Source organism: Cornus florida, unplaced genomic scaffold, assembly GCF_030987335.1.
Source record: "Cornus florida cultivar Cherokee Brave unplaced genomic scaffold, ASM3098733v1 CherokeeBrave_3.0.0_Hap2_Chr06, whole genome shotgun sequence".
Lineage (NCBI taxonomy): Eukaryota > Viridiplantae > Streptophyta > Magnoliopsida > Cornales > Cornaceae > Cornus > Cornus florida.
The window spans coordinates 74,231,114-74,247,020 of NW_026775576.1; the positions used below are offsets into that span (position 1 = coordinate 74,231,114).

The 15,907-nt window shown below is 35.2% G+C and overlaps 2 protein-coding genes across 2 annotated transcripts; both read right to left on the reverse strand.

Annotated features, from left to right (window-relative positions):
* Nucleotides 1-933: 933 nt before the first annotated feature.
* On the reverse strand, nt 934-2,478 carry LOC132314349 (protopine O-dealkylase-like). Its single transcript, XM_059813224.1, has 4 exons — nt 2,200-2,478; nt 1,818-2,065; nt 1,270-1,594; nt 934-1,185 (listed from the first exon to the last, which is right to left on the reverse strand). Exons 1-4 carry the CDS (start codon nt 2,476-2,478, stop codon nt 934-936), a joined length of 1,104 nt encoding a protein of 367 aa, XP_059669207.1.
* Nucleotides 2,479-12,444: 9,966 nt separating this feature from the next.
* On the reverse strand, nt 12,445-13,946 carry LOC132314350 (protein SRG1-like). The gene is made up of 4 exons (XM_059813225.1): nt 13,668-13,946; nt 13,286-13,533; nt 12,780-13,104; nt 12,445-12,696 (listed from the first exon to the last, which is right to left on the reverse strand). The coding sequence occupies exons 1-4, from the start codon at nt 13,944-13,946 to the stop codon at nt 12,445-12,447; spliced, it is 1,104 nt and encodes a 367-aa protein (XP_059669208.1).
* Between the last annotated feature and the right edge of the window lie 1,961 nt (nt 13,947-15,907).

A 15,907-nucleotide genomic window follows, 5' to 3' on the forward strand; every position in this document is an offset into this window, starting at 1 on the left:
GCCAGCGATGTCATCATCTTTCAGGAGTAATGTTATGGAGCTAGCATCATAATGTGGACTAGTAGTAGTTGAGTCTCAAAGTTTGTTTCATCTCCCCATGATACTCTCTTTTCATGCTCATTAACAGTGATGAATTAGCAAGGATCTGGGTGGTCACTGTCTGCATTTATGAGGAGCATGTTTAGAGATCAAATTAAATTTCTACTGATAGAGCATATAACTTCTCTTCTTTTTAGTTCAGTTTATTTCTGTTTGTTTGGGTGTAAAATATTTTTTGAACAACCAAATATCAAAAAATATTTTACATTAAACAAACTGAATGATTATCAAATGGTGTTATCATTGTTATGTTTTTTTGCAGCCTTCTTGTTTATTGTCAAATTATATAAGGGGTTCTCTCTGCTTCTCATAAATATATCTAGCTAGATTACTTAAAAAAAAAATAAAAAATTATATACCTAAAAATAAAAAAGACTAACTAAAATTTCTATTATGTGTAGAGAGAACCGAAAAAAAAAGATTTTTTTTTTTTGAAGCAACAAGGTGTTGCTCAGTGTTGTTCGCCCATTTGGATGGAGTTGTTGATCAAATGAATCTATATATATATATATATATATATATATATATATATATATATATATATATATATATATATAATATTTTTAAAAAGAGAGAGCTCACGCTTGATAGGCATCCAAAGTTCCTAATTTCTGTTTACAATGCACATGCTGCCAATACGCCAACGAGCATTACTTTTCCTCTTCTGACATTCACACAATTAGTCTCATATAATGCAAGCAAATTATTTATTATGTGAATCCCGCATCTTTATTTATAACAATATCCTATATATATATATATAGATTACGGGAAGCAGGACCATAAAACAGTACTGATGCAACTAAACATTTTTTTTGGTTAAAGCTGATACAACTAAACATTGTGTGTCTTGAGATAGTCGGTTTGAGCTTTTCCGTCCTGTTTCCTTGTCACAGTGTGTTTAATGTAATCAGCGTATTTAACAGTTCTGTACAGTCTTGGGTGATCATCATCTACCACTGCTTCCAGTGGACCAATTTCCACTTCTTCGTTTGGCACAACGAAGGTTGCAACAGATATTCTTGCCTTCTTCTCATTTGTAATAACTCTGTGCTCAATGCTTTTATACATTCCATTGCTCCACACCTGCAAAACCAAGAAGCTTATAAATTTACCCTCCAAAATAAAGAAGATGGTATAAATCCTATCAAATTTTGTTTACTGGGGTACCTCCATAGCGTCGCCTATGTTCACAACTATTGCGTTTGGAATCGGTTTTACTACAACCCATCCTCCCTCATGCTTAACTTGGAGGCCGGAAATCTCATCATCTTGCAGAAGTAAGGTTATGGAGCTCTCATCAGAATGTGGACTAATGCCAATGACTAAATCAGGATTTGAGCAAGTCGGGTAGTAGTTAAGTCGTACCGACTGTTTCATTTCCCCATGATACTCTTCTAGACTCTCTTTTTTCATGCCCATTGCCAATGATAAATTGGCAAAGATCTGGTTAGTCAGCGTCTGCATTTCTATGGAGTACTCTTCAACTGCTTCTCTGTAAAAAAAAAAAAAAAAAAAATATTGTACTGATCGACATGATATGTAACTGTGTTTCTATTGATGGTTTATTACTATGTTATCAGTTTATTTATTTATTTTTATTGAGTTTTCTCTATATATTTCTCATAAATCCATCTCTTCCAATTTTCTAGTTAGATAACTAATTAATATTTGTATTATTTGTTTAGAGAGCTAGCTAGAGAAGCAAAGAAACATACTTGAAACCTGGAATTGTGGTTGGCCAGTACTTCATATTCCTGCAGTTAGTTGGTAATGTCATCAACATAATCATGTCATTCCAATCCAGTTTTTGCTCATCTGAGACTACATAGATTTGGCCATATCCTTGAAGATCATTTGCTGCCTTTGCGTACTTCTTTTTCTCTACCAAAGGGAGATCGAAAAACGCTGTCACAGCAGCCTTCATTTTATGCAGCACCTTGTCCGTCACGCCGTGGTTTGTTATCTACCAATTATATATTAAAAGATGTGTGTTTATATGTGTGTGTGTATATATATATATATATGAGATATTAATAATGTCAAAGTAGATATATAGATATATGCTCAATCAAATTAGAAAGTGATGATGAGAAATACCTGGAAGAAACCCCACTCCTTGCAAGCGGAGTCCAATCTTTTTCGCTCATTTTCATCTCCATTATCAAGCAAAGAGAGATTTATGATTGGGATTTCAGATGAAACTGGACTTGTTTCAGAATGTAGAGGTCTGTTTTCTTGATTTTGTATGTACCTTTCAGGAACACTCTGAGAATCATTTCTTACTATTTCTTGGACACTGGGTACAGTTCTAGAGCTTCCCCAACTCCACCCTTTATCATCATCATTCACACCTCCATTTTCTACTTTTGAATCCATTATTTGTTGTAGCCACTGAATACTTTTCACGGTTCTTGGCGTGTAATTTATACTAGCTATTTGAACCTCACGATTTCCCTTTGTAGCGCGCATTTTGGATGCTGTTTTGTCATTTGTGTCTTGTTTAACTTGACGGATTATGGAATATTATATTAATTAAAGAGCAAATTACAACTAAGTATGATTATTATTGAATTAATAATAATGGGAATATTACCCTATTTATCATCGATCATTAGATATTTCCATTGGTAGCATTTGGACTTTCTGTTTCTTGTTTGCCAGATTGTTATACTAAATGCAAAAAACTTCTCATCCTGCCAAAATTTTTGTTTGTTTGTTTGTTTGTTTTTTTTGTTATTTTTGTTTTGTTTTGTTTTGTTTTGTTTTGTTTTTTTTTTTTTTTTGGGTGTTTTGTGTTTTTGCCTAGTTATCGATCTTTACATGGCAAATCCTTCAACCAATTTCGTTTCTATGATATAGCGGATATTTCTATGGGAAGGTCTCATTAGACATTATAGGATAATTAATTAAGTATTTTTCTTTTTTTATAAAAAAAATTGACTATCTTCTCTATATGTATCTCTATTGTAATACCTTTAATATTCATCCGCTGGCGTTGTGGAATGCCCACATGAACTCTCACCTATTTAGAGTCTTAGGCCCTAACAATAAATTACAAAATTCTATAGTAGGGTTTTAGAATACTCCGATATCTAGCTAATGAAATATCATACACATGTTTGGGAGAACTATAGAATGCAGTTGTAGAAGAGTACTCCAAGAGCTATCGAGTGATATAGATATTTCTATTCATATCTTTCTTTTGTCACTCTCTGTACGTCCTTATGTTCTCTTCAAATCACCAATTTGGATTAGTGTTGGTGTTAACAGCTATACGTGGTCAACCTTCATTGAATATCTAATTAGCTTCCTTGTATATATAATTAGATTCGTATTTCTTTGGCTATTCTTTTGCTCTCCTTGTATATGACGATACAATTATAACATAAGTTATATATATGAAAATATTATTCTTTGTCTCTCCATGAAGATGAAGAACACCAACTTCTGGCGTTGTTTTATTCTTATCATGGTATTAGAAAAGCTTTGATTATTATTATTATTATTATTTTTCTTCTCTTAATTGCGATCTTTTCTTGCTCATCACAATGGCCGGCAATGGCAAAAATGGAGAGATGTTAGGTGAAGATCCCTTCTACATTCACCGCTCTGATAATCCAACAACACCTCCTTTAAATGATGACAATTATGGATCTTGGCTCCGCCCAATCACCATGGCTTTGCGAGCCAAAAATAAAATAGGGTTTGTGGATGGCTCCGTCCAATGACCTGATACAGATAAAGCGCGCTAATGAAGTTTCTCAATGGGAGGGGTGTAATGTAACGACCCACTCCACCACATGGTATGATATTGTTCGCTTTGGACCTGAGCTCGCACGGTTTTGCTCTTGGATTTCACCCCAAAAGGCCTTATACCAATTGGAATGACACACTTACATATAAACACTTCACCTTTCCTCTACCCAGGCGATATAGGACTGTGCACCCGTAACTCGCCAGTGTGGTAGCCTGACAGTGTCTCTCGCACCCGCCCACGGCACACCCGCCCACAAGTTCATCACAATCCACCCCCCTTGGAGGCTCGACGTCCCCGTTGGCACACTTCCGGCTGGGTCAGGCTTTGATACCATTTGTAACGACTGATTCCACCACATGGTATGATATTGTCCGCTTTGGGCCTGAGCCCGCACGGTTTTGCTCTTGGGTTTCACCCCAAAAGTCCTTATACCAATTGGAGTGACACACTTACATATAAATACTTCACCTTTCCTCTACCCAGGCGATGTGGGACTGTGCACCCGTAACTCGTCAGTGTGGTAGCCTGACAGTGTCTCTCGCACCCGCCCACGGCACACCTGCCCACAAGGTCATCACATGTAATGATATGGTCGGATCATGGATTCTGAACTCGGTCTCTGATGAAATTTGAAGCAGCATCTTATATGCTAACAATGCGAGAACTATATGGATTAACTTGTCCAGAACGTTTTTCGCAATCTGATGCCCCCAAAATTTACCTACTCAACCAATCCATATTTAAATGATCCGACCATATCATTACAATATTGTTTTAATACCCCTAATTTTAAAATGATAGTCTCAGAATTTTTTTAATTGTTTTATTGCATTTTTAATTAATTAATTGATTTATTTGATTACGTTACTATTTGTTTATGTGCTTTTAATTGAATTATTTATTTAAATTAATTATGTGTTTAAATGATATTTTAAATTTAATTATATGATTTTTTATATGCTAAATGATGATGTGTATTTTTATTGTTTTGAATGCTACGTGTTTATTTGTATTTGAATTGTTTATTTTTATTTTATTTCATTTTTAAAGGATAGATATGGATTGTAGTAATTGACCAACCATTTGGGTCCCATGGATTACTTGGATATGAGTCTAAATGGTTATATATATATATATATAGGGATATATGTATATATGGATAATTTTATTATTATTATTAGGGTTAAATGCAAAAAACCCCCCTAAACTATTGGGGTTTTGCAAGAAACCCCCATGAACTCAAAAAACCCCCATAAACTATGTTTTTGTTGCATTTTACTCCATAAAGTGACCGGAAAAGATAAAAGACAATTTCACCCTTGTTATGAAAGGATGTAGTTTTGAACTTATATATATATATATATATATATATATATTCCCAACCAGAGAGAACTTCCCACTTCCATGGCGGTTAGTCGTCGGCCATTACCTCCTCACCTCCCACCAACAACACCGTCTCTGCCGCTCAACGTGAAACGTACGCCACCACGCAAACCCAGTGGCACCACCCCGAACATACACCACCGTCAAACCCAATTTAACCACACACAAACCCACTACCATCACTCCAAAACATACACCACCACCACACCGTCAAACCCAATTTAACAACATAAACCACTACCATCACTCCACCATCGCCGTCACTTCTGTATATAAACTCAAATAATTTAGTGTGATTTAGGGATTTAATTTTGGAATTTTGTCAAAATGAATAAGGGTTATATAGTCATGGGTTATACAGTCACATCCAAACACCACCTTCCCTAACTGAGAATTGGAAGCACCATATCAGCTTTAAAATTTGGCGACCAGGCAAATCGGCGAGACTACGACGAATCACAAATCCACAGTCTTTCTAGCTTTTTCGTTCACCGGTCATCCAAACAACGACGGATTGGTTGAAGAAGCCCTAGCTGCGACCGAAAATCAATGCATCTCTGAACAATGCCTAGATGAGATTGCCCTCGAAGTACTCTTCGGTCATCTCCAGAACCTCTCCGGCGCAGCAAAGAGGCGCGACGTTGGACAGCTAGAGAATGATCTTGACGCTGTAATAGAACTTCGTCGCGGTTTCGAAAGCCTCAGAGCAGCAGAGATTGTTTGGACTCTTCTGGGGTTTGTCTCTTGCTCTGTTATCAGCTTGTGAAGCTTATTACTTTTAACATCAGAGAAACTGAAATAGTAAAACAAAAACACATACTAACACACATCGCAAAAAACTCTAAAATTAGGGTCCCTCAGCAATCCAGTCGGGTTGGGCCTCAGCAGGTGGGTCAAAATCCACAAGCACTAGACACAGCGATGACGACGATGAACAACGAAGGCGATCTAATTGGGTTTCAATTTGAACATCAATTCGGTGACGAGACCATGCTCTCGATTTGGGTTTGGCAAAACAAGCAATTGGGTCTAATTTGAACCATCAATTCAGCAACGAGTGAAAAGGAGGTGTATCGCCGGCTGAGTTACGGTTCCGATGAGGAGTGTGAGGGTATCGACGGAGAGGAGTGGTGAGGGTTTTGTTTGGATTTCAATCCCTCTGTTTCATATTCAACTATTTATCCGGCAAATGTTTCCTCTGGATATCTTTAATTCTCCGAACAAGCACACACACACATATATATATATAGACACACACACATAGAGGGAGGGAGAGAGCTGCTGCTTACGCTGCCGTAGTTGGAGCGGCGAAATCTTGTGGCTGTGATTAACGAAGAAGATAAACAGTGTAATGATAAGGCTGTGTTTGGGTAATTAGGCGTAACAGTACACTAAGAATGTGTTTGGGTGTAATGTTCATAATAAGGGGTAATACAGTCTTTTATATTCATAAGGGCATTATGGCAATTAAGTTTATATTGTGTGATCATGTGACCGCACGTGATGGTTTTAACGGCGAAATTCAACCGGCCGGTCGCCGGATGGAGCTGTTTGCAACAAAAATTATAGTTCAGGGGGGTTTTTTGAAAATTTTGAAGTTCAGGGGGGTTTGTTGTTGATTGACCAATAGTTCAGAGGGGTTTTTTTGCACTTAACCCTTATTATTATTATTTGTAGTATTATTAATAGTAATATTATTATTATTATGGATAGTTACTAATGTGTGTATATATATATGTATTGTTGTGATTTATATGTATATATATATTTTAATGTAGCAGACTTAGTATATATTTATATTTGTATTTTCTATTTTTTATTTTTTATTTTCCTTTATTTTAATTAAGGTAAAGTTGGATTGGGAATATGATTTTATAGTTATATATATATGTATGTATGTATTGGGAGTCTGCGAAAGGGTTAGAAAACCCAATTCACGTACAGAATATTAGAGAGAGAAAGAACAAGGTTTTGGTAAGGAAGAAGGAGGCTAAACTAAGGAAGAAGGAGGCTTAGATTTTCAATCCGAAAATCTTAAGACAAGTTCTATTCTATTCTTCTCCTTTGATTTCGTGGTCTATACATGTCTAGATTAATCTCAGGATGTTTAAATTGAATTAATCAAGCCCTTTGCATGCTAAAATCAGATTTACAAATTATGATTATATGTTAATGGGTTTATATAGATTTTTCATGTTTTGATAAATTGATGTATGAATTGTGTTCTATGATGTTAAAAGCATATTTATATGATGTATCATTGCTGTTGGGACATTCTGGGACGTTGATGTGAAGTTTTGAACCTTCAACAATGGAGGGTTGAAGAGTTTTGTTCGTTGAGACAAAGAAGAAGTAGATGAACAGCTGCGGGATTTTGGCCGATCGAAGAAGGGCTATCGGCCGACCAGTATAGGGTTTCAGTCGACCAATAGGGCTAAATCGGCAGACCGGTAAAAGGATTTCGGTCGACCGATTTGGCACTGGGATGGTTTTCTGGTGTTTACAAACTGTATGATTTTTTGTATGTGTTGGATTTATTATTAAATCTTTTAAATTGTTTAAAATAGATTTATGGAGGATTTGGAATGCATGATTAAGATAAATATGCTAAGGGTATAAACAATATGGAATTTAAATTGATTTGCATGTTGTTAATGGAGAATATAATTGCTTAGACTTAATTTAGCAATTTTCAATGATATGTATAGGATTTTAATCATGTGTTGTTAGTATAATATGATCATGTAATTAACTGATTTTGATTATGCTTAATTATGGATTGTTTTGATGTATAATTATTTAGGTTGCATTAATTATGGATTATATGGATTTATGTACCATTGTTAGGATATGGGGGCATATTAAGGACAGATTAACTAATAAGTGAAGTCCTACCTATTTCGTGTCAGGCCACGGACCAGTTGGATGACATGCCATTGAAATAATATGGTTGGATAGTTTACTTTTATGTTGGATATGATGGATTTTATATATGTATAGATATGAGCTTGAGTCTCAGGATCAGTGGTTAGGGAGCGTAGATACCTTGGATGCATAGCTGGATATAATGGATAGTTGTGTACCCTGTTAGGTCTAGGTACTCATGTCCACTTTATGTGCATTTTGCATGTTGCTTATTATTCAGGTTGAGGTCGCCTTATAGTTCAGTGAGAGTCCTTTAGTGTGTATCTATATATATATACGGATTATTTAGCTATTATTGAATTAACTAGGATGTATACGTGTATCGAATCTCTATTTAGAATGTAGTAGATTATAACTTGTTTGTAGATCTAACCCACCATTATTTTTACAGGTGTTCGTCAGTTCCAGATTTAGAGATTGTTCGTGTTGAGCAGAGACAGTCTATTCACTCTTCCGACTCTACATAGGATTCTTCTTTATCTTTTAGTATTTGGATTTGGATTTCTTTATTTATTTTAGTTGAGTTTTGGATAAGGGGTTCACATGTTGGATTACCGAGTTGTAATCTAGATAGATACTGGTATCAGAGAATTTGAATTATTAGAGGATTATTCTATAGGATTACTTTTAATGGAGGATTTATTATTTAGTTTTCTTTTCAGCTTTATTCATAATTCTTTTTGTATTATGTTTGTTTATTACCTTAATTGTTTGATACTTTCCCTCGGTTTTGGGCTTGGGCTTAATCAACCCATGTCTTGGAGTCGAGGGGTATCACAGATAAAGTTAATGAAGTTTCTCTATAGGAAAGGTGTAATGATCTGGTCGGATCATGGATTCAGAATGTTTTTCACAATCTAATGCCCCCAAAATTTACCAACTCAAACAATCCATTTCTTCACTCAAACAAGAAAACCTGTTCGTTTCGACTTATTTCACGAAATTCAAGTCTCTTTGGGATGAACTGAATTCCCTCTATGCCTTTCAACCATGTACTTGTGGGAGTGGAAAGGCCTTTTCCAATTGTCTCCAACAAGATAGGGTGATGAAATTTTTACAAGGTCTCCATGACCGATTTGTAGCAATTCGAAGCCAAATTTTGTTGATGGAACCCTTTCCAAGTGTAACAAAGATGTTTTCTTGTTCGACAAGGAGAAAAACAACAAGAAATACATTCTCTGTAGACTCATGTGCCGGATGCTGCTACTCTCAATACTGCAACGAAATCGAACAACTGCAATCCTAATCGGATTGTTACTGGTGGAAATCGCCCACACCTTGGCGGTGGAAATCATCCATGTTCATTTACCTACAAGTCTAAATATCATTGTGAGTATTGTGGGCATGATGATCATTCCAATGAGCGATGTTTTAAGATTATTGGGTACCCTACCAAGCATTTTGAATCTCCAAATCTTTCAACTAAATCTAGGCACAAGGTGACTCCTCCTATTATAACACTAGAGCAATATGATAAGTTACTAGCAATGCTTTCAACAGGTAACATCAACTCTAGTTCTCATCTAGCAGGTATTGCTCTCTCCATTCCACCAACTTCCGTTTGGATTATTGATACTGGAGCTACCAATCATATGTGTTCATCTTTAACTTTGTTTTCTTTTTATAAATTGTGCCATACTCAATCCTTGGTTCAATTACCTGATGGCTCTACTGCTCGTATTGCTCACATTGGGACAATAAATCTTTCACCCACATTAAAACTTGAGAATGTATTCCATATTCCATCATTCAAATATAATTTGTTATTTGTGAGCCAACTTTCGAAATCTAGTAATTGTACAATAATTTTTTCTTCTACTTTCTGTTCCTTTCAGGACCTATCAACGAGGAGGACGATTGGATAGGGGAGTATCCACGAGGGGTTATATAATTATCAAGGATTATCGGCGGCTTTGGCGGTTGTCGCGCCTTCTTCTTTTGATATTTGGCATTGGAGGCTAGGTCATATTTCTTTCTGTTCTTTAGATAAATTGGTTAAAGACTTTCCTTATATGTCTAGTTCAAAAAAATCATTTTTGTGACATTTGTCCTCAAGCTAAACAGAGGCAGCTTCCCTTTCTTTCCAGTTCAGTTTTAACTAATAAATTTTTTCAGTTGCTACATTGTGATATATGGGGTCCGTTTATGCAACCTTCTTTGAATGGATGTAGTTATTTTTTTGACAATTGTTGATGATTTTTCTAGATGCATTTGGGTTTATCTTATGCATGTGAAATCTGAAACTAAAAACTGGTTACAATCTTTCTTTGCCTTTGTCAAAACTTAATTTCGATCCCAGGTTGATTCCATCTCCTCTGGTAATGGTACTATTTTGTTTCCCACAATACAAAAAATACAATCTAATAATGGTTCAGAATTTCTTTCAAGTGATATGCTAACTTTCTTCACTCTACATGGCATCATTCACCAACGGAGTTGTGTTGGAACACCACAACAAAATGGCATCGTTGAAAGTATGCACTGCCACATTCTTGAAGTGGCCCGTGCCCTCCATTTTCAAGCCAACTTACCACTCAAATTTTGGGGTGAAAGTATCCTTACGATTGGTTACCTCATTAACAAAATGTCTTCGCCTCTATTGTCTGGAGCATCACCTTAAGAAATTTTATTTAACTCCAAGCCAAGCTATACACATTTACGAGTCTTTGGAAACTTGTGTTATGCTCGCAATGCCAACATTAAGCATAAGTTTGATCAACGTGTGGGAGAGTGTTAACAACTATATGTGGTCAACTTTCCTTATATATCTAATTAGTTTCCTTGTATATCTAATTAGTTTCCAATCTTTTGGTTTTCCTTGTATATCTAATTAGATTCCTATTTCTTTGGCTATTCTTTTGCTCTCCTTGTATATGAACATACAATTGTAACATGAGTTATATTTATTAAAATATTATTCTGTCTCTCTATGAAGATAGAGAACATCAACTTCTGTTGTTTTATTCTTATAAGTTGGAATGAAGCAGACTATTATGCTTCTAAGGTGTGACTCCCTTCAGGATTTGGACGCTGGGACTTCTATGTCAGTGTCCTGTGCTGGATCTTGTGTTAGTGTTGCAAAGGTTTTATACATTCCATTGCTCCACACCTGCGAAAACCAAGAAGCTTATACATTTACCCTCGAAAAAAATAAGGTATAAATCCGATCAAATTTTGTTTAGAGGTACCTCAGTAGCGTCGCTTACGTTCACAACTATTGCGTTTGGAACCGGTTTTACTGGCACCCATCCTACCTCATGCTTAATTTGGAGGCCAGCGATGTCATCATCTTGCAGGAGTAATGTTATGGAGCTAGCATCATAATGTGGACTAACACCAATCACTAAATCTGGCCTTGAAGACATTCTCTTTTCATGCCCGGCCATTCACAGTGATGAATTAGCAAATATCTGGGTGGTCAGTGTCCGCATTTCTGTGGAGCATGTTTAGAGATCAAATTAAATTTCTACTGATAGAGCATATAACCTCTCTTCTTTTTAGTTCAGTTTATTTCCTTTTGTTTGGGCACAAGTAATACTTTTTTCATGTAAAATATATATATATATTTTTTATTTTTTGGTATTTGGCAGAAGTGTTGAAAATATTTTTCTAAAATTACTTGTTGGTAGCTTCTGAAAACGTTTATAAATAAAAACCGAAACTCTTATTTGACTCACTGATTATTAAATCTCCCTTGCGTATTCATCAGTCTAATTATTTCTATTCCAAAATATGAGTTTCTGTTGATGGTGTTATCATTGTTATGTTTTTTTTGCAGCCTTTTTGTTTATTGTCAAATTATATAAGGGTTCTCGCAGCTCTTCATAAATCTAGCAAGATAACTTTATGTGTGGAGAGAACAAAAAGAAAAAAAGAACTTTTTTTCTTTTTCTTGAAACAACAACACTATGTTGTTCTTCCATTTGGTTGGAGTTGTTGATCAAATGAATATTAATTTTATTTTTTTATATTTTTAAAAAGAGATAAGCTCACGCTTGATAGGAATCCAAAGTTCCTCACTTCTGTTCACAATTCACAGCCTATACAGCCTATACACCAACGAGCATTATTTTTCCTCTTCTGACATTCACACAATTAGTCTCATATAATGCAAGCAAATTATTTATTATGTGAATCCCACATCTTTATTAATAACAATATCCTTTATATATATATATATATATATATATATATATATATATAGAAATTTTAAATTGTTTTGGTAGAGTCACAGCGCAATACATTTATGTAAAATAGATAAAATAGTACTGATACAACTACACATTGTGTGTCTTGAGATAGTCGGTTTGAGCTTTTCCGTCCTGTTTCGTTGACACTGTGTGTTTAATGTAATCAGCGTACTTAACAGTTCTGTACAGTCTTGGGTGATCATCATCTACCACTGCTTCCAGTGGACCAATTTCCACTTCCTCGTTTGGCACAACAAAGGTTGCAATGGATATTCTAGCCTTCTTCTCATTTGTAATGACTCTGTGCTCAATGCTTTTATACATTCCATTGCTCCACACCTGCAAAACCGAGAAGCTTATAAATTTAGCCTAAAAAAAAAAAAAAAAAAAAAAAATCCTATCAAATTTTGTTTAGAGTGTACCTCCATGGCGTCGCCTATGTTCACAACTATTGCTTTTGGAATCGGATCTACTACAACCCATTCTCCCTCATGCTTAATTTGGAGGCCGGAAATGTCATCATCTTGCAGAAGTAAGGTAATGGAGCTCTCATCAGAATGTGGACTAATGCCAATGACTAAATCAGGATTTGAGCAAGTTGGGTAGTAGTTAAGTCGTAGTGATTGTATCATTTCGCCATGATACTTTTGTAGACTCTCTTTTTCCATGCCCATTACCAATGATAAATTGGCAAAGATCTGGTTAGTCAGTGTCTGCATTTCTATGGAGTACTCTTCAACTGCTTCTCTGTCATCCAGTGAAAAAAAAACAAAAAAAATTAAATTGTATCATTGTTATGTTTTTTCAGTCTTTTTGTTTTTTATTGCGTTTTATCTATATATTTCTCATAAATCCATCTCTTCCAATTATGTAGTTAGATAACTAATTAATATTTGTATTATTTGTTTAGAGAAGCGAAGAAACATACTTGAAACCTGGAATAGTGGTTGGCCAGTACTTCATATTCCTGCAGTTTGTTGGTAATGTCATCAACAAAATCATGTCATTCCAATCCAGTTTTTGCTCATCTGAGACTACATAGATTTGGCCATATCCTTGAAGATCGTTTGCTGCCTTTGCGTACTTCTTTTTCTCTACCAAAGGGAGATCGAAAAACGCTGTCACAGCAGCCTTCATTTTATGCAGCACCTTGTCCGTCACCCCGTGGTTTGTTATCTACCAATTATATATTAAAAGATGTGTGTTTATATATATATATATATATATATATATATATGAGATATTAATAATGTCAAAGTAGATATATAGATATATGCTCAATCAAATTAGAAAGTGATGATGAGAAATACCTGGAAGAAACCCCACTCCTTGCAAGCGGAGTCCAATCTTTTTCGCTCATTTTCATCTCCATTATCAAGCAAAGAGAGATTTATGATTGGGATTTCAGATGAAACTGGACTTGTTTCAGAATGTAGAGGTCTGTTTTCTTGATTTTGTATGTACCTTTCAGGAACACTCTGAGAATCATTTCTTACTATTTCTTGGATACTGGGTACAGGTTTAGAGCTTCCCCAACTCCACCCCTTATCATCACCATTCACACCTCCATTTTCTACTTTTGAATCCATTAATCTGTACTCACTGATCGAATACTTTTCACGGTTCTTGGCGTGTAATTTATACTAGCTATTTGAAGCTCACGATTTCCCTTAGTAGCATTTTGGATGCTGTTTTGTGTCTTGTTTAACTTGTCTGATTACGGAGTACTCGTATTGTATTAATTAAAGAGCAAATTACAACTAAGTATGAATTAATAATAATCTGAATATTACCCTATTTATCATCGATCATTAGCGTTGGTAGCATTTGGACTTTCTGTTTCTTGTTTGCCAGATTGTTATATTAAATGTTTGATTTTTCGCGTTTTGTTTTTTTGCCTAGTTATCGATCTTTACATGGCAAATCCTTTGGATGATCTTGCTTAATAAATAAAACATCTCATTTTGCCTAGTCATCTTTATTTTTGTTTTTTCTATTTCGATAATAGCCAAGCTAATATATTAGAAAAAAATTAGGTATGTTATATAAATAAAGAAAATTTTAGTGAGTGTGACTAGTATGTATTCTAAATAATTTAGGAGCTTTATTATAATTTTAGCAAAATTTTAGGTACCTAATATGAATAAAGATAACGTCAATTGTGAAGGCTGACCACAAACATAGGTGGATCCCCTTCTAAGGGCAAAAAAATATGGTGGGATATTTTAAATAATTGATTGTGCGTGAGAGAGGGAAAGAAAGAGAACCGATTACTGTATCATCGTTTAGACTCAAAAAAAAAAAATAAAAAAAAAATAATGAGTGGAGATAAGGATATATAGTAGGGTATTTTCAAAATTGACTGGGGCATTTTAAAGAAAAAATAAAAAATAAAAAAATATAAATCAGTGAGGGCTAAAACTTCTGCTCGGTTTGTTAATGAATTTCAACATGAAACAACAATTTGGTATATGTTTTTAACTAAAAAAAAAAACAATTTGGTATACATGAGCCGGAGATAGATTACCTTTGAAAATGGGAAAAATGTTGGAATAATCTTGAAATGAGTGTCGACTTTGGAGCATGGTTCGCAGTCGCGATCGTGGCGTAACGGATTCGGGCGAATATAGTTTGGACGCACACACACTACCGGTCATACCTACTGCATGAACTGACAAATCAGTCATTCTCGGTTTTCTAAACCGCACGCGACAAAACTGATGACCATTATAAAGTTGGAAAAACCTTGATTTAGCCCTCTAGCGTCGTGCACTAGCATTCTCAAAGTGACAATTGTCCCAAGTATCTCCCAAAGTCATCAACCAATCCACAATATAAGTCATATATCCAATGTGCACATATTGCAATTCTCATACGCACATAAGTAATGAAAGTCAAGCAAATCATGTCCTATTGTAATGACCCGAACCCGAAGGTCCGAATCGCTATTCGGGTTCTTACCCGAACCCAAGGTTAATTAAGGGAAAAATGACCATTATGCACCTTACTATGAGTTAGAAGTCATAAAGCAGTCATACTAGTCATTATAACCCTATTGGATTTTTAAAGAATTGTAAATCTGACTTCGGGTTCATGCCTGAACCCTAGGCTCACGAGGGGTAAAATAATCATTTAAAGTTAAAATTATAAAATTAGGTTGATGCCAATGGAAAGTTGGCTCAAAATGCATCAATCTAGACTCAAGAATGGCTTAATTCGGGTTTGAAATAACCAAATTATGGTTGTTTGAACTCTGGTCAATCCAAGCGATTATGACAATTTCAAAATTTTCTAAGTCTGGGAAAATCTTATTGATCGGATTGAAATCCGATTGATCGGACTGAAAGCAGATTCTGGAGATATTTTAAAATATTCTAAGTATAGGAAAATTAGATCGATCGGATTCAAATCCGATTGATTAGACTGAACCCAGCCAAACCTGTCCCAAAACATTTATATGCGTAGATAATATAGCATCTAAACGTCATTGTTGATCAATTACATCATTAATACATCGATACAAATTAATCTATATTGAATTTAAATACAT